The 26097-nt window shown below is 45.9% G+C and overlaps 1 protein-coding gene across 1 annotated transcript in view; it reads right to left on the bottom strand.

Annotated features, from left to right (window-relative positions):
- The window catches only part of LOC144761537 (extracellular calcium-sensing receptor-like), a 225735-nt gene that overhangs the window by 92762 nt on the left and 106876 nt on the right, over positions 1–26097 (bottom strand). The window contains exon 3 of the mRNA XM_078646854.1: positions 16192–17019. Within this exon, the coding sequence (XP_078502980.1) occupies positions 16192–17019 (828 nt within the window). The remainder of the gene's footprint in view (positions 1–16191; positions 17020–26097) is intronic.

The raw sequence follows: 26097 nt of genomic DNA, 5'->3' as shown, positions 1-26097 counted from the left end.
TGTATCATGACAATAAGCATGGTTCTAAACCTGTCAAATTACAAATTGGAGATTTTGTCTGTGTTAAAAGTGCTAGAAAAATTCCTAAAGGTCAAAGCAAGTTTAGTTCTCCAAAGAAAGTTGTGAAAGTTCATGAAAATTCCGTTACTTTAGAGAATGGTGAAAAATGGCATTTAAGTCGTTTAGCGTTAGCTCAACATCCACACGAACAAATTTTCAATGACAATGATTGTGTTCCTGCAATGAAATCTCGTGGTCATTTTTAGTGTTTTGACTCTGATCACCCTGATTCTCAAATGCACAAGTCATCATCTATTCATGATGGTATTAATTCCAGTCTATATGATGATTGTGTTCATGATGATCAAGAGGCGACATCTGCCCATGATGACGATCATGATGACCAGGAACCTGCATCTGTCCAGAAATCTTCTTTTGGTAGGTCAGTTAAAAAACCTATAAGATACAATGAATTTCTTGTTTATAAATACATTTTTTTGCTTTTGTTTTATTTTATGTAAAAAATAAAATTAAAAAAAAGAGGAGAAGATATGTAGTATGTTAATTATTTATATTGTAAGTACATCCTTAGATAATCGCTATATTTAGTGTTATCACTTTAAGACATAAGTATCCATTTGAATATGACATGTAGCAAAGTTCTACATTTATGCTGTATTAGAATGTTCTATGTATTACTAGTGGTCAGTTCCTGTTGGTATTGGACCTATCCAGACGTGCTTTTATTCTTAGAATAAATCTTCATTTAACAACCAGAATTGGATTTATTCATCTATTCAAATTACTACAGACCACCACCTTCGGCTCGTTGGAAAGGCACATCGCAATTCGACAGGCAGTTTGTAAGGCGGTCCGCTCACCGACGAACTCCATTGGTCCTTTTCGACACCACCGCCGTCTAACTTTCTGTAGTAGGTTGCATCCACTCATTATTGCTGATGCTCTGTAGAATGTTGTAGTTGCTAAGTGACTGCTGTTGCTTAGTGAGATGGAATGTATTTGTTCAGAGAGACACTTCCACCTGCTGAGCCTAGTGGAGCATCCTGTGTGCTCCACGACCTTGTAATCTGAATAAACCTGTTCACGTACCTCTGCCTCCGGTCAAATTACTACACTTTCCAGGTGGTCGGAGGGACTGCGGCGGTTGAAATTCGATGTATATGTGTGCATCATAATCCAGCAGTTGGAGCAACCACTTCGGACGACAGTGCGGCAGTCTGACTGCCTCCGACAGGACCACAGAAGGCTGGTCCAACTGGCATCATAATGAGGACCTAAGTTTATATTGGGGTTGGAATAGTAAATGTTGCCCCTTTAGCACCCAGCACTTTCCCTGGCTTAGTTTGTATTGGAGTGTGAATAGTAAATGTTGCCCCTTTAATGTCCAACACCTTTCCTTACTTAGTTTATATTGTAGTGGGTATAGTAAATGTTGCCCCTCTAGTGTACAACACCTTCCCTGAGTTAAGTTATAATGAAGTAGAAATAGTAAATGTTGTCACTTTAGTGACCAACCCCATGTCATTTTATATTACAGTGGGAATACTTTATATCACAGATTAAGTGTATAATGCTTTCAATATAAGTAAACTTATATTGAAGTGTGTATAGTTAGTTTTAACGATTAAATGTCAAAAATATGTGTTTAGTTTGTTTGATGTGAAGTGGGAAAAGTAAGTTTTATTTTGATATTGTGAAATAGTTTGTGATAATTTTGTTTTCTATTGGCCTGGTAACATAAAGCTTTATTTTTAAAATATTTGTATTTATACATTAATAAGTTTAATAAAAACAAAACACACATATATATTAAACAATTTTTTATTTCAAGAAAATTAATATTTATTGCAATTTTTAGAAGTTTTAAAATATATTTATTAATTAAAAAAGCAGACGGTGCAATGTGACGTCTGCTCTAGGACCGCCAAAGACATTGTGCTGCCGCCGGCTAGAATAGGACTCCAAACCTGGTCTGGCAGGCGGTCCTGCAGCAGTCGGACAGCGGCGGTCTGTGAGACTTACAGAAGAGCCTCACATGCAGACTGCCTCTGCCAGAGTGCCGACTGCACCTTCCTGCACGGTGTGACATACATGCCCCACCGTGCAGGAAATGGGATGCAAATACAGGATGGCACTACCTATGCCCCCCCCACATTCACCTCCTGGGCCCAGAGTCTGCTTTGTTGTCTCACTGTCACCCTTTTCATGGCAGGCTCATGGTGGTGCCGCTGCGTCACTACCAGCATATTCCTGCCTCAGACCGCCACGCCGCAGGATCCTGGATTCCGGCAGAAACGGCGGCCCTGTGGCAGTTTGACCGTCACATTCAGAATGCAGCACTCGGTGCTGCAGCGTGGCCGTGTTTGGACTGCCAGCACGTGTTCAGCGGTCCTATGGAAAGCCAAACTCGTAATAAGGACCTAAATTTTAATGTACATATATAATAACGTTTTTTAATAGTTATAAAACAAATACAGAAACTAATAGTTGTTATTTTTTACGTTATATAAATATTTTGGGAACATTGTATTTTTTTTGTATAGTGTTTGCAACATTTTCACATACAAAATGTAAGTTTTAATTGACAAATATTATTATATATTGAATAATTTTATATATGGTATATGGCAGGTCCGTCCGCCGCTGATCCGCGGGGTGTTGGACGCAATTTGGTGGCGGTGTCTGCAAGACACCGCCAGCCAAATTACGATGGGTTTGTAAAAACCGCCGTGGAAAAGCATGTGGACAATAGCTTCTGGGGGGTCGGGGTGCACATGGGGGGTACCTCCCTGCATTTGCATGCACAAAGCGGCAGGCACCGCGCGATGCCTGCCACTTTGTGCATGCAAATGCAAAGCATGCATTTTTAACCTTCCGGCGGGTGCTGCTTCACGCCGCAAGGTTAAAGATATGGGAAGTGACCGCCAGGGTGGCGGTCACATCCTAATTGGAATGGAGGGACCGCCGCTGTCCCTGCGGACGGTCCCTCCACCTCGGGGGTGGCGGACGGACGCAGGTCCGTCCGCCATCCTAATAGGCCTCTTAGTGCAGATTTCTGTAGGTGACGCCAAATACTTTAATTAAAATGGTAATAACATCCTGGTATGGCTGTGTGGGGGTATATTTTTAGGATAGATTGAATCATAGCTTACTCAAAGTCAATTATAATGTTTAGGGAGTTATATTTGTTTGCTCTTTGTTTTATTTTGTTGAGCAGTTCCATGTAGGTACTGCCTTGTTGATCAGGAAGTAGAGAATAAACAAAAGGAATATTGGTGCGTTGAAATTCACCATGACTGGTGTGAAGTTGAAGTAATGGTGGGACACATTTAAATGCGCCATCCATCATGCATGCCTGACATTGGGACAGGTTTAGCAAGTTGTTAGAGGTAGAGAAGATTAGAATTTGTTTGTCATTATTTTTATTATCATACAGTAGGAAGGGTTCCTCTCCATGGATTCATGTTGGCATGTCTATCTCGCTGCATGTTTTAGGAGTAGGTGGGGTGTCACTGGTGGCCCTTTTAGTGTGTGTTATAGGGCGCTTTAAGGTGGGTATTGAAGGTTATTGGCCTGTTGCATGTTCGGGTACTTGGGGTAGTATATTCTTCAGTATTTGTGTGGTGGATTCTTCAGTATTCGTGCTTGCTTCTCTGATATTTTATAAAACTTCTCTGACTTCTATTTCTGTTACATTTGGGGGGTGATTGTGGATCACTGACATAATATCGAATACACAAATATAGAATTACCAAAATATCGAAGAAAAAATATAGAATGCAAAAATATCGAATTCCTATCTAAAAACAGGTAAGTACAAAAATATCGAATCAAAAATATTGTTTTAAAAAATATAGTTAGTCAAAATATCGAATTTTTTAAAATGTCTTAAAAATAATTTAAAATTAATGAAATAATAAATATAAAATTTACTAATACCACTCCAGTGAGTGCAACAGTAGGGAAAGCGCTGCATAGAATAGGGGTAAAAATTACTATTCCCACTACAGAGAGGGCAACAGCAGGGAAAGCATTGGTTAGCGTAGGGGTAAAAATTACTATTCCCACTCCAGTGAGTGCAACAGTAGGGAAAGCATTGGATAGCGTAGGTGTAAAAATTACTATTTCCACTCCAGAGAGTGCAACAGTAGGGAAAGCGTTGGATAGCATAGGGGAAAAAATTACTGTTCCAACTACAGAGAGTGTAACAGTAGGGAAAGCGTTGGATAGCGTAGGGGTAAAAATTACTATTCCCACTCGAGAGAGTGCAACAGTAGGGAAAGCGTTGGAGAGCGGGAGGGTAAAAATTACTAGTCCCACTCCAGTGAGTGCAACAGTAGGGAAAGCGCTGGATAGCGTAGGGGTAAAAATTACTATTCCCACTCGAGAGAGTGCAACAGTAGGGAAAGCGCTGGATAGCGTAGGGGTAAAAATTACTATTCCCACTCGAGAGAGTGCAACAGTAGGGAAAGCATTGGATAGCGTAGGGGTAAAAATTACTATTCGATATTAAATTACTTACCTTCAATTCGATATTTTTCACTACTATATTCTGTCCATTCGATATTTTGTCCATTCTATATTTTGACTTCGATATTTTGGTAATTCTATATTTTGAATTCGATATTTTGTCTTGTTACCCTTTGTACATTTCCAATTAATATGTTCAGTAGAAGCATTTTCTTGGCTGACGGTATATCCCATGTAACACAATAACAGTTTTCCCTTCTGTGATGTTTTACATTTTGAGCCTTCTGTGATTATTACTTTGATTACTGTAATAATATAAAAAATAGATATTTAATATATGTTTTTCATTAATATAGATATTTAATATATATATTTTTTACTATACAGTTCAATATACATTTCCTATTTCTACTTTAAACTTACTTGTATGATCTTTATTGAAGTTTTGTTTAGGAGCAGCCTTTTGTTTCAGGAAGTTTCTTCCTGTAACAGGTATGTCTTTTTTTCTGTTGGGAGAGAATAAGCAGTTTAATTTGTTGCATGTTATTTTGGTTTACTGTTTGACAACACTTGGGTGATTAGCACGATTTGGCATTACTATTGCAGTACATTTGAAATTGTTATTTAAATATACTTACTTTAGCTTGTGGTGTAAGATGTGTAGTTTTTGTTGTTATATATAATAGAAAGTTGGGAAATCTGTTTAAAAAGTGAAAAGTTAAACAGAAATTGTTTCTTAAACTGTATTTTTGCAAGTTACAATTATTTTGCTCTTTATTTTAAACAGAATTAATACTTACTTGGAGACATAGGGGATGATTACGATGTTGTCGTAAAAGGCTTCAACCTTTCGTCAGAGACTTTCTGACAGCGTCGTAATATGCCGGTCGGAAAGGAATCCGACGGGTCATTCTGACTGGCTTCTAATGGGCTCGGAGAGCCGGTCTGCCAGTCAGAATGCTGTCAGTAACACCAAGGGCAGCTCTTTCCGCCAATGGGATTACAATGCTGGGTTTTGACAGCCTTTCGGTGCCGACCTTTCTGACACAGAAAGGCTGTCGGAACTCGACTTTTTTGCCCCCAGCAGGACCCACATAGGTGCTCAAGGGGGCACCTATCTTGCCCCCCTATTGAACCCTGCACCTTGAGGTGCCTGCCACGGGGTGCAGGGATGAACTTCACATTCTATTTTACAATGGGAGCATGCATTCCAGCCAGAATACATGATCCCATTGTAAAGTATAGGAATGTGACCGAACAGTGTTCATTAGTCGGTCGGGACCACCGTTGCGTGTCAGTCGGTCCCATGACTAAGACGATGTCTGGCAGAGGAAACTCCACCCGACATCATATTAGGGACCATAGTTGTATATGTTGTAGTGTTGAGATTTGCAGGGAACATCCAGCAGTTTCCTCCTCTTGAAATGTTTGGCGTTTTGTGAGATATTTTTTGATTTCATTTGTTTGCTATTATTGTTTGTTTAATTGGTTAAGCTATTTTATTGGTTATATTTGTGTATAGTTTAATATTATTAGTTGCTTTAGGCTTATTTTTTTTTAAAATGGCAGTTATATCTGCATTTGTGAAACACATTACTTTTTTTTAATTTATGTTGTTTGTGTAAGTTTATTTATGTAATATTATATTTATTTGTATTGAGTTTAGAATTGATATTGTTTATTTTGTTTAAATGTGTTCTAAATATGTGTAATATCAATTTTAGAGGTGTTTTACAATAATATTGTTTAAGGTTACAATGTTGGTGAATTAAAATGTATTATTTATTTATATAGTTTAGTTATAATTTTAGGATATAGTAATTGTTGTTTGTTTAAATAATTTGTTTTTAGTAATTTGTTATCTGATTATTTGTTGTTTTAATGATATTTATGTAGTTGATATGGTTTTCGATATTTTTGAACATAGTATATGTTTATTTATGTCACAATATTTTTCTATCGATATTTTTTTATATATGGAGATTTATATATTTTTGCAAAACAATATTTATGTGTTCAATATAAGTGACTCTTATAGTAATGTATAGAGAGCTGATATTTTTGGTCACGATATTAACGTTTTGATATTTCTGTGAGTCGATATTTGTTGTATCGATATTATGTCACTGATTCATCCAGTCAGGATACGCGTCCCTAATAAATGAAGACTCGAACTATTTGAACAGTAAGATCTGTGAGGAAGAAAAACATTGTTATAGGGATAAAGCCCTATTCCTTCCATATACACAAGTACATCTGGAGGCTCTTCAGATGTGCCATGATTCACCCATTGTTGGTCATCGAGGCATCAAAACTACACTAGAACTAGTCCTTCGTTCTTTTTGGTGGCTATCATTGCATAAGGATGCTGAAGTATGTGTGACCTCTTCTCCAACCTGTACTTAACCCCTTGCCTGCGGCGCTGATAACCCTGCTGTGCTGGGGGAAGGGGGAGCGCGCACAGCACCCCCATGCTCATGACGAGCTCAGCTCGTCATGAGCCACGGTGGCCGTGTGCTCATGTCGAGCTGAGCTCGTCACGGCCACACCCGTTTCTTTAGAACGTTCAGCACAGCGGGGGAATTAGCCCAGCGTGCGAGCGTTCTGATCGTTATGACGAGCTCAGCTCATCATGAGCACACGGCCACCGTCTCAGGCAACTGAGTCAGAATGGACTGTAGACTCGTTCTCCAATATGGTACATTTTATAGCTTTAAGGAGATTGCTTGACCGCGCATTTCTCTGTTAGGTAGATGGGACTTGAAGTCCAGAAGCAAACTTGAACCCTAGAACCACTGTGCTCACACCAACTTAACAGGTAGTCTCTCAAATGCCACCGAAGAGATGCCGCAGACCCAGCACTCTCACACCCTCCAGCTAGCCCTACACACCTGCCCCATCTCGCAAATACATGGCTCCTACACCCTTCGATGGAGCCTGCACTCTGGCACCTTCCCACAAGCCCTACACTCCAAGATCTTCACACAGGAGCATGGTTATTTCACTCGCCTGGTCAAGAGCATAGGAGAATTGCCAGAGCAGCCATTTAGGCAAAGCAGTGTAGGGCGTTAGGTTTCTACATCTAGTAGTCCAGCATAGGCGCTCCTTCATTAAGGGTGTTCCACAGCATGGTTTTCACCCTGAGACACCCTGTTTTTTATTCACCTAAGTTTCTTTGCTCCCCAAGGTATGAAACACTTTGTAGGGAACCAAGTAAGCCTCTACAACAGGTTTGGCAGCTACCAATAGCATTGGAGCACAAAAGAGTGAACAGTAAGTCAGGACACTTTAGAAAACTCTGCTAGAGGTGGAAAGGGTAGGTTTTGAATTGTCTCCTGTAGCTAAATGGGCTGGGTTCAGATCTGATTTTGAACCGCCTTCTAGCAAAAGTATTGATCAGCTGATCACAGCTACGGAAGAAATCAGGCAGACAGTAGATACCGGAGGCAATGCGGCTCTGATCCGTTTGGATCTTTCGGCCCCATTTGATACAGTCAACAACCCTCTCCTAATCGAACACCATGAATCAATTGGGATCAAAGGCAACGTACTTAAGTTTATTTCCTCTTTCATGGCAGACCGCATCCAGACGGTCTCTCTTGGTGATTTCACTTCACCAGCCTTTTCATTGCCCTGTGGGGTCCCCCAGGGCTCATCCCTGAGCCCCACTTTGTTCAACCTTTATGTCCACCCACTTGCAGCCCTAATTAGATCATTTGGCTTCTCTTTAGTCTCTTACACGGATGATACGCAAATTGTTATATCTATCACTGGCAACCCCGGAACCATGGCAGCTCAGTTTCGGACGGCAAAGGTGGGCAGTGGCAGTGTCCCCCTGAGCTGTTGGTGACAAGACTGGGCATTAGCGCTTACACCTCTACCAGGCTCTCGTGATAATTTTAAAAATCGGCAATTTGTTTTATTTGCATGGGAATATCTTTTAAATAATAAAGGCAACACTGTGAGGGTACTGGGTGGCAGATAACACTTACTTGGAGGCCTGAACTCAGCGTTCCTTCCTCCTCGCTGGTCCGACGCGGTAGCCAGTACCGTTGCGCGGAGGGCAGGCAGGTAGAGCCAGGCACTTCCGGTGGTTGAGATTAGCGCTCTAGTTGTTGGGAGCACTTTTAGGTTAAAAGAGCCATGCCCCAGCGAACCCGCAGCGGACGAGTGCAGCGGGAGCGCCGTCTTCGCACCGAAGACGCGCCAAAGACAAGCCCGTCCGCGGCCGACCAGGGCTAGGGGCCGGACCCCTGGTCGATACCCCTGTCACAATGACATACAGTGCCAAACAACTCATGTCATTAAGGCAGGAAGCTGAGGAGGACTGCAGACATAATATTACATTGGGCTCTAAGCAAGATCGATGTAACTACTGTCCCTTCACTCTGGTTCAGCAGCGCGAGGTGGCGAATGCTGGGGAGAGATTGAAACTGTCCCTTATTAACTGTCGGTCCCTGGGGAAGCACAAAATGGAGGTCCATGATCTACTAATAGATGGACAGTTGGATGCCTTGTTTTTAACAGAAACTTGGCTGAATGAAGATTCTGCACCTGACATAATAGATGCACTACCACCTTGGTATGAGATTAAGAGGATTGATAGACCCATAGGGCGTGGAGGCGGACTAGCTATAATCGCTAAACTAGAAATATGTTGCACCTTGGAACCAATGGATATCATAGAAAGTGAAGCAGGCTTTTTCTCTATTTCAGATCAAGATAGTCAGATCCTGAAAGGGTTTCTGATCTATAGGCCCCCAGGTCCAGGGACCAGATTTACGGAAAGCCTGATAGAACAATTGATACAACCCGCCCTAAAATATGAGAGGTTGCTTCTTTTAGGGGATCTTAATTTTCATTTTAATGAGCCCACTAATAAAGAAGCCCGGGAGTTTCGCAATGAGCTTGCAGCTATGCAAATGACGCTTAAATCCGAACTTCCCACCCATGATCATGGTCATTTATTGGATCCCATTTTCTCCAACTGGGAATCGTTGAGGATAGATACACCGGTGCCTGTGGTATGGTCGGACCATTACCAGATCCCCTTTCAGATTGTGGTACGAAAGGGAAAAGCACACAAGGCCGACGAGATAACTAAACGTAGGAAATGGGTAGGCTTCTCCAGTGCTAAATTTAATGACCTTATGGAACAGGGTGGACCCCCAGCAGGTCAAGAGATAGGGGCTGCCTGTAAAATGCTGGATAACCGCATCTTGCAAGCTCTTGATCATACAGCCCCTTGGACAAATAACAGACCATGGAGGAAATCTAAATCAGCACCCTGGTTTGGCCCTGAGCTTACTAAGGAAAAGGCGGCTTGCAAACAGCTCGACAGACGCTGGAGGAAAGGCTATTCGGTGGTAGACAGGCTGGCCTATAAAACTAAGCTTAAGGGCTATCATGCTTCGATTAGGAAGCACCAGACGGCATATTACAAATATAGGATAGAGAGTGCGGAGAATTTAATTAAAGAACTGTTTGCGGTGTTCAAGGAAGTGGGCTCCCTTTCAAGCAGCGCGGGCCCATTGGAATGCTCCGCGGAATCATGCGACCGAGTGGCCCAATATTTCGCTGATAAAGTGGGGAAAATGTATTCCTCATTTCCAGTGGAAGCTAGAACAAAGCTTGTGACAGAAGATACCACCAGTTACTGTGAAGGAACTGAGTTACTAGTATCCTTCAGTACTCCTCAAGAAGACACCCTAATTGATATAGCCTCCAAAATTAAATCAGGCTCCCCTAAGGACCCAGCACCTGCAAAAATACTTAGAGAAAGTACTAACATACTGGAACCTCACATACGCCATCTGCTGGATCTGTCCTTTGGTTCAGGGAGTGTTCCGCCAGTATGGAAAGAGGCAGTGGTAATTCCGCTAAAAAAGAAACCCAATATCAGTGCGGAGCAATTAGACAATCTACGACCTATCTCCCTTCTTCCTTATTTCTCTAAGATCGCTGAGAAAGTTGTCAATAAACAACTGACAGAGCACATTGAAACCTGTAAACTCCTACATCCCACCCAATCTGGTTTTAGGGCATCTTACTCGACCGAATCTGCCCTACTCCTGTCCACTGAAACCATACGTAAGTTGGTGGACGAAGGTCATACCACAGCGCTGATTCTGTTAGACCTGAGCGCGGCTTTTGACACTGTAGCACATCACATCTTGCTGCAGTGTCTGAAAAAAGGAGGAGTGAGGGGCAGAGCTTTGGAGTGGCTAGAATCGTTCCTACGGGACCGGAGCTTTCAAGTCACCCAAGGCCCTCATCAGTCTAAGAGTATTATGCTTAATCAGGGAGTGCCCCAAGGGTCTAGCTTGAGCCCCACCCTCTTCAATCTCTATGTAACACCTATAGCAGAGATTACGGAGAGGTTTGGGGTTCAAGTAGTTACCTATGCAGATGACACCCAATTGGTGGTGTCTCTTGCACAGTCAGACGGGGCAGCAGCGAACAACTTTTCAATGTGCCTTCAAGCCATAGCAGTTTGGATGGCTAATAACTGCCTGAAATTAAACGGCAGTAAGACAGAGGTGCTGGTGGTGGGACATGCACCATCGGTGTGGACTTCGGCATGGTGGCCGCAGGTGCTGGGGCCTCTACCCTCACCTAGTGAACAAGTGAAGAACTTGGGTATCTGGATAGATAGCAAGATCTCCGTTGAGCAGCATACCACTCGGGTGGCTGGCCAATGTTTCGGCATTTTGAGAACTATGCGGAAAACATTGGACCTACTCTCCACGACAGCCAGGAAGACCATAGTCCATGCTCTGGTTACCTCGAGATTGGACTATGGGAACGTCCTGTACTTAGGAGCCAATAACAGATGTATCACTAGGCTTCAGCGGATACAGAATATGGCGGCCTGCATGATCCTGAAATTACCCAGAAGAGCATCATCTAAGAAAGCCCTGGAATCTTTCCACTGGCTTCCGATTAAAGAACGGGTGCTCTATAAAACCTTACTGCTCAGCCACCGTATCATGCAGGGAAAGGGGCCATTATATGTGCTGGATCTATTGAACCCTTACATCCCGGGCCGGGTCCTGAGATTTGCCGGGAAAGGGCTGGTGAAGGTTCCTAGGTTCAGAAGAGCTCGGATGGATGGACGCTCCTTCCGAGTACAAGCTGCTCAACATTGGAATAAACTCCCATATGAAATGCGATCTGAAGTTTCGGAACGTATCTTCCGGAAACAACTTAAAATCTACCTCTTTCCTCTGACTAGAAACTGAGGAGGTTAATAGGGGAGAACCTGGTGGGGCTGACCCATCTGCTGTTTAGGCCAGTCACACTTAGTGCGGGGACACACTGCTCCCAGTGTAACCAGGCGCTTTATAAAATGTATTATTATTATTATTATTATTATTATTCACGACTGCATGCTTCATATCAGGAAGCGGATGAGCAGCAATTATCTGAAAGTAAACTCCTCAAAGACTGAGGTTCTGCTGTTTGGCAATAATCACTCTTTCTGGTCCAACAACTGGGGGCCTCAGGAACTAGGGATTCTGCCTACCCCCAGTGACAAAGCAAACAAGGTATAGAAGCCACATGACAACCATACTAGTAGGCAGTATAGTTTAATAGCTCACTGTTCTACGTTAGGATTTTAACTTATAAACTGCAAGTAACCAAAGGATCTCTCTGACACAAGCAGTAACCTACTAACTTAGTTAACATTATGTGCACTTTGTTATCTGCATGGTACATGTTCTTTGCAGCAGGCACATTAACCCTCTGTGCCACCTTTCCAGGAGTCAACCCTTTCACTAGACAAAACGCCGATCTCTCTCTAGAAAGAACATTAATCACTGGAGTTATCATGACATTTTTATTGTTGCTGGAAGTTGCTGGAGGCCAGGAAGGAGGCAGCAAGTTTTTTAAAAACCATAATATACTTGCAAACACTATGCACCCAACCGAAATAGGTACCCAGTGCGGTCACACCGTTCGCACCGCCCTAACCTGCTCATGGTTCATGTGACCTCAGTGACAGAGTCACAGTGACTGGATCACTGTTGCTCTAGAGGGTGTTGCTTCGTAGGCCTGCCCGCAAGACTGGACATGAACTTCAGTATGGATTGTGGTGAACAGGCCTTCAAGGTTATCCCACACTTCCGCAATGCTCTACCTGCTGGTGCTAAGACACCTGGGCTTCTAAGGTCTAGCATGGGAATGTGCTCCCTCAGGAGAGTGGTCTGGGGGACTGGTCATGAAGGCTGAACCCGGCTCCACGGTTTCAAATTTGAAAGTTCTGGCCATAGTGACACATCCTCTCCCCCACTGATAACCATACTGCCCCACTGAGAAAAACTCACACTGCCTTCAGCTACAACCCAATTGTGCCCCGCTATAAACACCAGGATGCGACTTAATTCAAATTATACATTTGATAAGAGTAATATGCTGCCTGAAAAAAAAAAGTAAAAGCAAGCACTCATAGGGCGTGCAAGATTAAGTAAAACATGTGAAATGTAAGCAGAAACAACATGGTTACCTTAACGATCTCTCACTCGCTATTCAGAAGTCAGCGAGTGGTTTTACCTGAAAAGTTAAGGACATGACTACAGGGCCCTGAAGGGAACAGTTTCAATGTCCATTGCTTATATCCTTACAAAACGTAAGCAGTATGGTTTAAAAAGACCACGTCCATAAACACAGAGCCGTGGTACACATTTTCTTTTCCGATCCACCCTTCAACCAGGTACTGCGATACATCCAGGAATGGTCACTTCCCCACCTGGGGGCAACAATGCTGTTCAAAGAAAGACGAGAAAACAAAAGTAGCGCTTCACTGCAAAGTCTGTAAAGCGAGGCTGATGTGTCTGGATGTGAATAAAACCAATCTGGCCAATTTGCAACCACTCTGTCTTGCTTTATTTAGTTATGTATTTATTTTCATATTTAAAACCTTTTATTTCTCTCCAACCCGAGGCTGCACTTTGGAATAGAAAAATGTCAAAATAAGGCCATTTCCTGCAAGTGTTTTTCTTTTTTTGATCCATTTCCCAGGGAAGCAACTAAATGTAAGAAGGAAAGAGAGGTTGTGAACCGTTTCTTCAAGTCACAGTTTTCAGTAAGTGAGGAGCAAGACAGAAAGAGAGTGAATAATAGGAAGGGGGGGGTCAGCTGCCAGCACAGAAAAGAAGAGGACATTGCCTGTGTCTTTTCTGGGCAGTAAGGAAGAGACAGAGGAGCAGATTTACAATAAGTGGCGCATCCCTGCATATCAGCAGGCATGCGCCACTTATTGTGCGCCATGCCTCCGCCACCATTGATGCGCCGCCATGGGACAAAAATGGCACAGATGCGTGATGCATCTGTGCTGTAAAGTCGGTGCATTGCCGAAGTTGCGTCGCAAGCGTGATGCAGCTCCAGCAATGCTCGGTGGTGCCCTATCTAGTTAATGCTGTGTCAATCCTTACGCCTGCTTCAAGCCGGCGCAGGGTTTTGACGCAGCATGGGCCCCAAGGTGACTGAGTGAAATCTTGTAGATTTCCCTCAGCCACTTTTAGGAGGCGTTCCTGCGCTAGAACGCCCCCTCCCCTGCCCCGGAACGCCTCCTTCTGGCGCAGAGCTTTACATCGTGGCACATCTCCCAGATGCGCCACGTTGTAAATACCCCGCAGCATGGCACATCTTTTGCGCCGCCGCTGCGTCACAAAAGTAACGCAACGGCAGCGTAAAAGAGGCGCAAGGGGCTTGTAAATCTGCCCCAGAGTCCTTTTCCTTCTCTGTCCGTCCCCGATCGTCCACTAAAGCAACCACGCTCCCACATGTTGCCTGCCCCTCTCAGAAGTATTCTCGAGCCTCATTGCGTTACAGCCTTAAGAAAAGAGGAAGAAGGAGAGGCATGGCGAGCATTGGAGAGGCGGAGCGAGGCGCGCGAGCGCTTGTGCGCGTAACCGCAAGCTCTAGGCCGCCACAAGCAAAAGCGTGTGGTAGCATTTTCCAGAGACACACACTAAATGTCTCACAGAGCAGCGCATGTGCTGGCTCAGCGAGACCTAAAAACCTTGGGATGATTTTTGACACCAATTTGTCCTTTGAAGGACAAATAAATCACATCACCTCCTCATGTTTCTTTCTTTTGGAAACCCTAAGGAAAGTGTTTTCTTTTATCCCATCGAGCCTGTAGAAGAGGGTAGTTACAACTCTTATTTCTTCCAAAGTAGACTACGGCAATTCCCTCTTCATCAATATCCAAAAGCGGTTTCTTCAAACGCTACAAAATGCCGCAGCGCGGCTACTACTGGGCATTCTGAAACATAAATCAGCCTCCCAAGCATTGACCCAACTACACTGGCTCTCCATAGATAAAAACATTCAGTTTAAGGCACTCTGGGGCATACTACCAAAAACTAGCGATAATTATCGCTATGTTGGCTTAGCGGCAATAATTTTATCGCCGTGTAGCGACGATTTTATCACTTAGGAGCCTTGATATTATCAAGGTTTATCTCCTAAGCGATAAAAATCGGCCGAAATGCATGAATAAAAACAGCGATATTCATGCATTACCGAGCAAATGCTCTTAGCCATGTTATCCACCTCCCATTGGATAACATGGCTAAGAACTGCTCAGGGCAGGTGTTAGCTTTTGGAGATATTCGCGCTTAGCGCGAATATCTCTAAAAGTTGGTAATAGGAGATAGCGATGTTAGCGACTGTTTCCAGTCGCTAACATCTTGGCACGCACATTATGCATGTCATTAGCGATAATTATCGCTGACATGCATAGTGGGCCCCTAAATGCCCGCTATCGCCTATTAGCTGTTGCTAACTGGTTTTAGCGACAGCTAGGTAACAGGGCGATTAAATTATCGCCGCTTTAGCAGGAAACATTCCCGCTAAGGCGGCGATAAGGCCCTTGGTAATATGCCCCTCTGTACTGCCGTCAGGGCTCAACAAGCTGTCGGCCCTGACTATTTGATTCAGCGCTTTCAACGCTACATCCGAGCATGCCCCCTACGCTCATCCACAAGTGGTAATCTGGTAGTCCCCAGATTTAAAAAAGCCAACTGGGGTGGGAGAGGCACATCGAGGCTGTGGAACTCTCTTCCGACAGAACTTAAACTTAAGACAAATCTGTTGGATTTTTAGGAAACATCCAAAAACCTGTCTCTTCCGCAAATAACTCTGTCATCTTCTGGATCTTCCTAGCTGTAGTGTCCGCTTAGCACCTAGATACTCCCGGGTAATTGTCATGCTCTATAAATCTTATTTCCATTTCATCAGGAAGGGGCTCCTTTTGAGGTCTGGCCATGCATGAGTGCATGCATTATCAATGCTGGAGGTTGTGGCATTCTCTTGCTGCCCTGGCATCCATGTGTCCCTTACCCCTTTCTCTCTCTCTGGCTATCTCTCTCTTTCTCTCTCTCTGTCTTTCTTTTTCTTTCTCTAGAGGCACCTTCTTTCCCATCCTCCTTAAGAAAGTCTTTCGCCAAAGCAGAGCCAACATAAAAGACCAATAAAGAGAGAGCTGTAAATATATTTTAAAAAAGATAAAACATGTGCCACCACCTGGTATGACATCATCAGTGTCATTAAGGACATTATTTGTGCACCTGAAAAAGAATGGATAAATCCTTGAAAGCGTGGTATGAGGTAGAGGCAAGAGATATGCAATTACTCTTCTCCACAAGAGGCTCCTTGCGTGCCGTGTACCACGGCCAGTGACGTTAGCCTCACCTGCCAAGGCTGGACGGCCTCTGCGCTGGTGCATGATCCATTCACGAAAGGTCCTTCTCCAGGTTGGCAAGACAGAAGTTTGTTCAACGCGGAGGCGAAGGTGTAGACCGCTGCGTATGTGTGGTAAGTGGAGGTCAGGTCATACAGCTCAAAGAGTGACATGTGACCCTCCGACAGAACCTCTCGCCCCGAGCAGACCGCCTGAGGGCCCTGGGCAGGCGGGAGTTCTGTCTCGTTCCTCATCCGGCACTGGAAGGCCTTCTCCCAGAAGAGTCTGGCCATGTTGTCACTGGGAGCCCTGGAGGGGTCCAGGCGACGGAGGAAGTCTTTAAAGCCAGGCATGTTGCCGGTGCTGGCGGCTATGCCAATGGTGCCGTTCAGCATCCTCCAGGCTGCGCTAGAGAAGAGTCCGGGCGTGATGATGAAGATGACCGAGAAGATGAAGACCTTCCCTGTCACATTCTGCTCAAGCAGCACCTCCATCAGTACAGCCACGTGGACCTCCGTGCTCTGCACCACAATCACGTTGACGGTCGAGGCCCGGATGACCTCCGCCACGAGCAGGAGCTTATCACGGGGGTAGAGTAGGTGGATCTTTTGGGTGAAAACGACACAGCCACCTTGCTCCTTGATGCCAGCCTCGAGGTCTCGCCTTCCTTGCTCACCCACGTCATCGTCCGAGATGATCATGCCCACCCACGTCCAGCCAAAAAGCCCGATCAGGCGTGGCAGGGCCACGTTCTGGAAAGCGTTGCTTGGGATGGTCCGCAGGAAGGAGGGAAACTGGCGCTTGTCACTCAGCGTTGCAATCATGGCTCCGTAGCTGATCTGTAAGACGAAGCATTTCTTACTACAGGTCAAGTCAAGTCAAGTCAAACCACTTTATTCGGTTGGTTAAAACCATACAAGTAAAATTCTGATACCCAATACATCATAAAAACATATAAAATCCAAATTACCACAAATGAGCAATTCAAAAAGAATCAATATTACAAAGTCAATTTCATAGACACATAAAAACCCCGAAAACCATTAGCAAATATATAGACAAAAGGAATACTACATTGATTTGGCGGTCCAAGGAAGGCCACCAATACACAGAACGAATCCTTTTTTTTTGTGTTCGTCTGACCAGGATGACCTTTGTGACCAAAATCAATGATGCGGCTTCTGAGCAATTCTGGAGGAACAAACTTATCACCTTGCATTATCATCTCTCCCCCTCCAAAGTAAGTTCATCAGCAACTTTTGCCAAAGGATGTAGGTCACTGTCTAAGTGCTTCTCCTTTGGCCAACCAGATCAATGAAACGTTTCACCCTAAGTACAAGATCAGATTCCATTCCAGAGAACCAGTCATGTTCTGTGAAAGACCCCACACCACAAGCATCAACTGCAGCAATCAGACACTCCTCATCTGCATCACCATCACAATCATGTTTGTTTAGAGGAAGAGGAGACCATGACAGGTAATCAGCTCGAGTGTTGCACCCACCGGGGATATGTGCGACACCGAAGTTATACTGCAGCAACTTAGAATTCAGCCTGGCAATTCTGGGGGTATGGTCTTTTATAATCCGACCCTCATGAGTAGGAATGAGGGGCTTATGATCTGTGAGGAGTGTAAACGTCTTTCCTCACAAAAAGCACTTACAACTTTCAACAGCCCAGCAACACGCCAGCAATTCTCGTTCAATAACCGAGTAGTTCTTTTCACTCGGGCGTAACACTCGGGAGACGAACCCTACTGTGTACTTTCCCCTTCTTGACTTGTGAAATCGTTCCTCCTAGACCATCTACACTAGCATCCACAGACACTGTGCATGGGAAGAGGGGGTCAAAAGGGGTGAGAATGTTGCATGACCCTAGTTCTTTTTTAATCTGCACAAACTCCTCTTGACAGGAATCATCCCAAAGAAATGTAGATTTTTTCTTGAGAAGATCTCTTATGTGAGCAGCCTTGGCAGAAAAATTGGATATAAACTTAGTATAAAATTCACACAAACCTAAGAATGAGCAGGCTTGTTCCTTTGTTGTGGGACACGGCGCGTTGGAAATGGCCTCAATTAGATTCTCTCTTGGAATGATACCATCACCAGAAATGTGATGTCCAAGGTATTCAATGGACTCAACACAAAACATACATTTGAGTTGGCTCGCCACTATCTCCTTGCCTTCTAATCTCCAAAACTTTCGCAAGATTTTTGTCATGTGACTCCTTGTTCTTCCCAGGCACCAAAATGTCGTCTTGAAAAACAACAGTATCTGTGACACCCTCCAAGACCTTCTCATTGACCCGTTGGAAAACTGAGGCTGCCGGGGCTAACCCGAACGACATCCTCCTAAACTGAAATGTGCCAACAGGTGAGACAAAAGCAGTCAAATGCTTGCAACCCGGGTCCAACTCAACTTGATGGTATGTCGATGCAAGATCGATCTTAGAGAAGTACATTGCACCAGCAAACCTTGAAAGAATGTCATCAATACGGGGAAGAGGATGTGAGTCTATCCAGATCTCTTAATATAGGCTGCGCAAGTCAATGCATACCCTAAGAGTACCATTCTTGTTGCATGCCACCACCAAGGGAGATAACCAAAGTGAGGATTCAATAGGTTCTATGACTCCTGACTCACACATTCTCTTGAGTTTCAATGACAAATCATCCCTGATACTGAATGGCAAATTGTGCAATTTATGTTTAACTGGGAGAGCCCCTTCATTGACCTTGATGGAGTGCTTGAAACCTTTAATACAGCCCAGCTTGTCTCCAAAGACCTTAGAGAATTTGCCTGACCAGTAAACAAGATTCTCACCTTCGGATTGTTCACCCACAACAGAGACTTGTTCAGACGTGCCAGGCTTAAGAGTCATCCTAAACTGTCCCTGGTGATACCAACCGAGAATATTAAGCCATTTTTTTGCCACATAAACCTTTCCTTGGATGTGCCTATCTTTAAAAACAAGGGAGGTAACAAAAAAACAGTTAAATCAATTCTCCTCACTTCATATAAAACAGGGCTTCTATCAGGGGGATTAAGCGGTCTGTCTCCCCATGTACTCTCAAATAACTCCTCTGTGATCATGGTGCTTCGCGCTCCCGAATCCACCAACAGTTGCAAACACTTATCATCAACCAACACATCCACAATAGGATCAACACAATCCTCAGAGTCTTCCCTGACAACCACAACAAAATCGGTAAGAGAGCTTACAACTTCGCACACAGGATCACACTCAGAGTACACAACATTAACACTTCCCCTGAAACTGCACATTTTTGCAAAATGTCCTTGTTTCCCATATTTACGACAATAAGCATTCCTTGCCGGACACACCTTGGAATTGGGAAAATACGAGGGGAACCCGTACTTGGTACAACGATTTCTAGAGTAAGTAGTTTTTTTTCCCGTTCTGGTATATGTAGACCTGTTCCCCTTTTGTTCAGATTGCAATTTAGTTTTGTCTCTCTGTATCTTCTCATTCACATCTTTATGATCCTTAACCACACTCACAACACTATTATCAGGTTTGAGCTCTTTTGAGGCTTTTTGGGAGAGCTCTATACTCTTTACAATAGTAACCGTCTCGTCTAGAGGGAATAGTGCAAAGTGATGACACGCCAGGATCACGTCATCGGTTGTCCCTAAAAACTGCTGAGTACCAGGCGTTGGTCACGGATGCTGCAAAGAAGATGGCTGTCACCCGTGAGGTCAGGATCTACGACCAGGGAGATAAGGCGGGCAAACTCCTGGCTTGGCTCGATAAGAATCAACAAGCTAGTAGGGTGGTGGCTGAGATTCACACGTCCGATGGCACGGTGCTTACAGAACCCCACGACATTGTCGCTGAATTTGCCCGTCACTATGAGACAGTGTATAAAAGGGGGTCGGATCGCCCGGAGGAGGACTCGGTGGCACTCTTGACAGACATCAGGATGCCTGCACTCTCTGACGTGGAGCGTAACCTTTTAGAAGCGCCGCTCACCACAACAGAGGTGGAGCAAGCGATAGGAGATCTTCGTCCCGGGAAGGCGCTTGGACCTAACAGTCTTCCGATCGAGCTCTTCAAGCTCAAACCGGACGGTGTCAGCCCCTACCTCAAAAGGATGTTTGAGGAAAGCAAGTCATTGGGGGTACTGCCTCACGACCAAAGACTGGCTACTATTGTGGCTATTCCTAAAGAGGGTAAGCCCAGGGAGCTGTGTTCGTCATATAGACCTATCTCCCTGCTTAATGCCGAACCAAAGATATTAGCTAAAATCCTGGTGTCACGGGTGTACTCGGGGGGGGGAACAAGCCGTAGAGCAAAAGGAGGGTCACCCAGAGAGAGTTCAGGTGGGACAAACGTTTATTCACAGAGTTGCACTTCAAGGGTTAGGAACACAACACGAGTCCCGTAATAGCAAACTGTCTGGTAAGTTCTGGAGGCCCGTTATGTCTGGCCAACTGTAGGTCCTCCAATGTAGACTCCCTAGGGATACTCCAAAAGAAAGGCTTCAGGCTTTGAAGGCACTCGAAGGAAAGAAAAACAATAGCCAAGGTTACTGGCGTGACTGATACTCTGGATGGAACAGGAGGGGGGCGGGGAGTGAAGAGGATCACCAGGGGTCGTAACCCTTTGTGCAGTGCAGCGTTTTTTTTTCGTACTTGTGGATGTGACAAGGCCGAGACATACAGGTCCCGTGACCACCCTCAACCCCCCCTACTCGTTCCCTCCCTGTGTCAAGAACATTCCCCTCAGCCTCGCCCGTACCTTGTGGAGCCACACTTCTCCTCCTGAAGTGTGGCGGGGCGGAGCATGGTCCCGTTGGCCTCCCGGCTCTTTCTTTTCCTGTGGCGACGCAGCTTCTGTGTCCTCTCTCCTCTCCTGGGGCGGCGACTTGGCTCCCTCGTTCTTCTGCGGGACGCTGAAGTCCTCCCACGGCTCGTTGGACGCTTCCTCCTCTCCGAGTCCGGTCGCGCCGTTCTCCTCGTGACGTTGCCTTAACAGTGCCTCCGTCGTTCCGGATTGGAGAAACAAGGATGACGTCGCAGACGGAGTTCCCTCCTCCGGGTAAGCCCAGGCTGCCTTAAAGGGAGCGTATCCATCCTGTGTGTGCCGGGGTGGAAAGGAATAGGGGTTAATGTCGGTACCCAACTCGTGGCCGGCAGGGACCCCCTGACACCTGGCTAACAGACTCAAACCGGTCCTCACCACACTGGTCCACCCAGACCAATCTGGTTTCATGCCCCACCGCAACACGTCTCTGAATCTCCGCCGACTAAACGGAGTGGTGGGGAGGACCCATACGTTGACTGAGGACTCGGTGGTTGTGTCTCTTGATGCAGCCATGGCCTTAGACACCCTTGAATGGCCATACTTGATGGCAGTTCTTCACAAGCTGGGGTTTGGCCCCAGTTTTATCTCTTGGGTGCGACTTCTCTAAGCGGATCCACTCGCCCAAGTAGTAGTGAACAACAAGGTTTCGGAGGCTTTTCCTTTTGAGAGGGGGACACGCCAGGGGTGCCCTCTTTCGCCTCTCCTATTTGCTCTTGCTCTTGAGCCACTTGCCGCCTGGATCAGGCAAGATATCTTCCTGAAAGGAATTCGCTGGGTGGACGGTTGGGAGGATAAGATTTCGTTATATGCTGACGATATCCTAATTTATCTCACCCGGCCCCGGAGGTCCCTCATCGGAGAGCTGGATATCTTCACTAACTTTGGGAAGAACTCCGGATACAGCATTAACTGGAGCAAGTCCCTCCTCTATGTCTTGCATGACTGCCCCCCTGTGCTTCCCCGCGGTTGCTCCATCAAGGTGGTCACTGAAGACTTCACATATCTTGGCCTCTTTATATCCAAAGACAAAACACTGATGTATAATAGAAACCTGACCCCGCCCCTACAAAGACTTAAGTGGGACGCCGGCACCTGGAAAAAGCTCCCGGTCTCCCTGCTGGGCCGGGTGGCTCTATTTAAAATTATGGCACTACCCCGGTTCCTTTATGCATTACAAAACTACCCTGATCTGGTGCCGTCTTCCTACTTCGCGGCTATCGAGGCGGCACAGAGGGACCTTCTTTGGTCCGGTACGCCCCGCATTGCATTGCAGAAATTGACGCTAGGATGGTATGATGGGGGGATAGCCCTACCAGATATCCGCAGATACTACTGGGCTGCACATCTCTCGGCCATAAATCAAGGCACCTACTGTGACGGCAACAATCCGGGTTACGGCATGGACAGGTGGCTCCTGCCAGGAGGGAATTACGAGGCGGCACTCTATTCTAGGGCTGCCGGGCACTCGCTCACAGGGACGACCCTCCACTCGGTACAACTATGGCATGCAGTCCAACGCAGTATGGGCTGGCATAATACCCTCACCATGGCTACCCCTCTCTGGGTCTCTGAGCACCTTGGCCAGCTGGGCCGTACCAAGGGGTTCCACAAATGGGACCTTACTGGTATTTCTCAGGTGAAGGATCTATGGGATACCAAGGGTGTGAAAACCTTTGAATACCTCCAAAACACATTTGAGCTCGCTACCACGGAATACTTTAGGTATTTGCGAGTCCGTCACTTGCTCCAAAAGAACATTCCGCATGGTACAGTGCCCCCCTCCGGCCTCCCCCCTGGAGGACAGACTTCTAGACGGCCACATACCGGAACACGCGATCTCACTTACATATAAGAAGCTCATCAATAACCTACCTGACTTACTTCTGGGCTAGAAAGGGCGGTGGGAGGCTGATGGCCTGGAAATTGACGAGGAGGAGTGGAGATGTGCACTTGCTTCCCCAAAAGAAGTAGCTATCTCGTCCAGACTGAGACTCATCCAACTTAAAATTCTCCACAGGGCATACATTTCTAGCACCAGGCTTAAGAGGATGGGTAGGTGCGAGGATGATAGTTGCCGGAAGGGATGTGGTATGGCTGGCTCCTTCTTCCACATGATATGGGAATGCCCGATAGTACAGTCGTACTGGGTGAAAGTGGTTCGGTGTATGAAAGAGGTTTGGGGAAAGGAACTGCGACCAGAGGCTAAACGGTGCATGCTCAACGTATGGAAGCCAACAGACCTTTCAGAGAGAGGGAAGATCTGGGTGACGCTTGGGCAGATGGTGGCGAAGCGCAACATCGCTAGGTGCTGGGGAACTGTGACGCCTCCAAACATTACTGAATAGAAGCGAGACATGGACTGGTGCATGGTTCGAGAAAAGACCGTGTACACTTCCCGGGGATGCCCCAAAAAATGGGGGGAGATATGGGACAAATGGAATGAGTACAGAGGACCCCTCTGTGAATCACCCCTTGTTCACAGTTCACAGCTAAAGGCGTAACCCGAGAGAGACTCTAAACGTAATGCAATGCCAAGCAACTGCTGTAATACTGTACTTCCTGTGTGACCCTTGTGCGCCAGATAATTTCTGTCTGAATATGTAGACCACTTTCTATGGCTTTTTCTTGTTTCAATAAAAAGATTTACAAAAAAAAAAAAAGTGAGTCATTTTTCTTGAACCATCTTGTCTCTACAATGTACCACAATTTGATCACAAATCAGTTGAGAAGTGAAATGTTCAAATTTGCACTCTGAAGCCAGAATGCGCAATGCAGCCACATAGGACACAATGCTCTCATCACTCTCCTGCTCTCTGGTAAAAAACTTGGGGGCACATTAGCAAGAACCTTGTTAAAATTATTGCCGTTTTAGCGGCAGGAAACTGCCGCAAAAACGGCGATAATGGGCTTGCTAATATGCGTTATAGAATTCCAATAGAAACCCAGGTTAGATGTGCCCCTACATACCATTTCTTCAATACCGGTCAGTAACGGCCGAAAATACCGATTTTCGGCCGTTACCGACCGACCTACATCGGGCCCCTAAGACTTCTGTTCCATTTTGTTTTCCCTTCATTTGTAGCACAATCTCTTCCCAACGCCTACACTACCCTTGCCTTGAGTGCACCCGGTGTTCCCTACCACCTTGGTGATGGTACTCTTTTGCCAAATCTACAAACCGTGACAGATATACTTACCGCCTCTGTCTCTTCTCTTTGCACGCTACCCGGGGGAACGTCGACGCCACCCACCTGGAGAGGAGGACAACCGGCAGAGGAAGCTCAGCACCAACCTGAAACCAACACCCGCCCACCTGTGCTTATTTTGCTGTTTGTGCACCAAGATTTAAATAAATACGCCAAAATAGATCCACGCATAAGACCTGCTAGCTTCTTTTTCCGCCCGTTCCTCTCACAGTAATACAACCACAGTACTAGGTCTGGGACTGGTGAAAGGTGTCAGTTACATTGTGGGTGTACAACAGCAGCCCTCCCTGACCCCCGGTAACACGTTAGGGTGCATGAGATGCAACATCTTCCCTGCCTGACCGGGCCACTGGCCCAAGTACTGCTGGACAATGACCACCCGCACCAGATCGTCAGCATGCCCAGACCCAGCAGTGACCTAGCAGTGACCTAGCAGTGACCTAGCAGTGACCTGCAGGCAGAGAGAGAAGGTGTCTCTGCAGATGTATCTCACTCCTTTACCTCTCACCTGTTATGTGCATGCCACCTCCTAGGGGACCATCGCCTTCACCAGGGGCCCCAGGCTGAGACTACTAGTGGGGGATGAGCCCAGAGGTAAGCCTCTGCATACGGAGCGCACCTAACTGCGTATAAACTTGCTTCTTATTCTGATGACCGAACCCTTTCTCTTTCCCTAGGGGTAATGAATAAAAGAGAGCTTGAACTTAGTGAGCCCTGTGACTCACTAGGAACAGAGCCTTGGCCTCACCCGCAGAGGGGATAGCACCTTGGAAGCTGCACAACAGCCTCCTGGCATAGAGCTGCAGCAGAGGCTGTGAAATATCAAGCCGTAGTAGAAGGTAATGCCAGACCAGCTTATGGGATACCACCATGGGACCCGTAGATATGTGTACTCCCGCTCTGTGGGTACCGTGCAGTGACACAACCTTCCCCCAGACCAGCTCAGGGGATACCACCATGGGACCGGTAGAAGTGTGCACTGCAGCTCTGTGGGTAATGTGGAATGACGCCACCTACCCCCAGACCAGCTCATGGGATACCATGGTGGGACCTGTAGGCGTGTGCACTGCAGCTCTGTGGGTACAGTGCAACGACGCAAACCCCAGACCAGCTCATGGGATACCACGGTGGGACCTGTAGGCGTGTGCACTGCAGCTCTGTGGGTAACGTGCAACGACGCAACCCCCAAACCAGCTCATGAGATACCACGGTGGGACCTGCACACGTGTGCACAGCAGGTCTGTGGATACCGTGCTATGACGCGACCTACCCCCAGACCAGCTCATGGGATACCACGGTGGGACCTGTAGACGTGTGCACTGCAGCTCTGTGGATACCGTGCAACGACGCAACCCCCAGACCAGCTCATGGGATACCACAGTGGGACCTGTAGAAGTGTGCACTGCACCTCTGTGGGTACCATGCAATGACGGCACCTACCCCCAGACCAGCTCATGGGGCACTGATGGAGCTCAGATTTCCTCCGGAGTCAGGCCTTTCTTTATTTTGTGCTTCAGACAGACTTGCATTTAAATTGACACGCACATTTTGGTGCAGGTGAAAACCCACGGCACATGAGACATGAAATGAGGCCTAGTCAGTCTGAAATGCTTGTGCTGAATTAACATGTGTTTTAGCCGTGTAGAGAAAACTCGTGATTTCAGTGGCCTTTTTTAGCTTTGAAGATAATCATGGAATGTGTTCTCTCTCCCCAGCTCATTTCCCTTGTAATCTACACTCCCTGTTCCTGTTTTAAGAGACTTTGGCTGTGTTGCATATTTATACAATTGTATTCAGTACATAACACATCTTATAATGTGTGTTAATTAACCATGCACCATCACTACACGAGGGGCAAAGACATTTTGCGTGAAAAGCTATCT

The sequence above is a fragment of the Lissotriton helveticus genome, chromosome 6 (genome assembly GCF_964261635.1).
Source record: "Lissotriton helveticus chromosome 6, aLisHel1.1, whole genome shotgun sequence".
Taxonomy (NCBI): Eukaryota; Metazoa; Chordata; class Amphibia; order Caudata; family Salamandridae; genus Lissotriton; species Lissotriton helveticus.
Note: the sequence above shows the minus strand (reverse complement) of the source record. Positions and strands in the feature narration are given on the sequence as shown.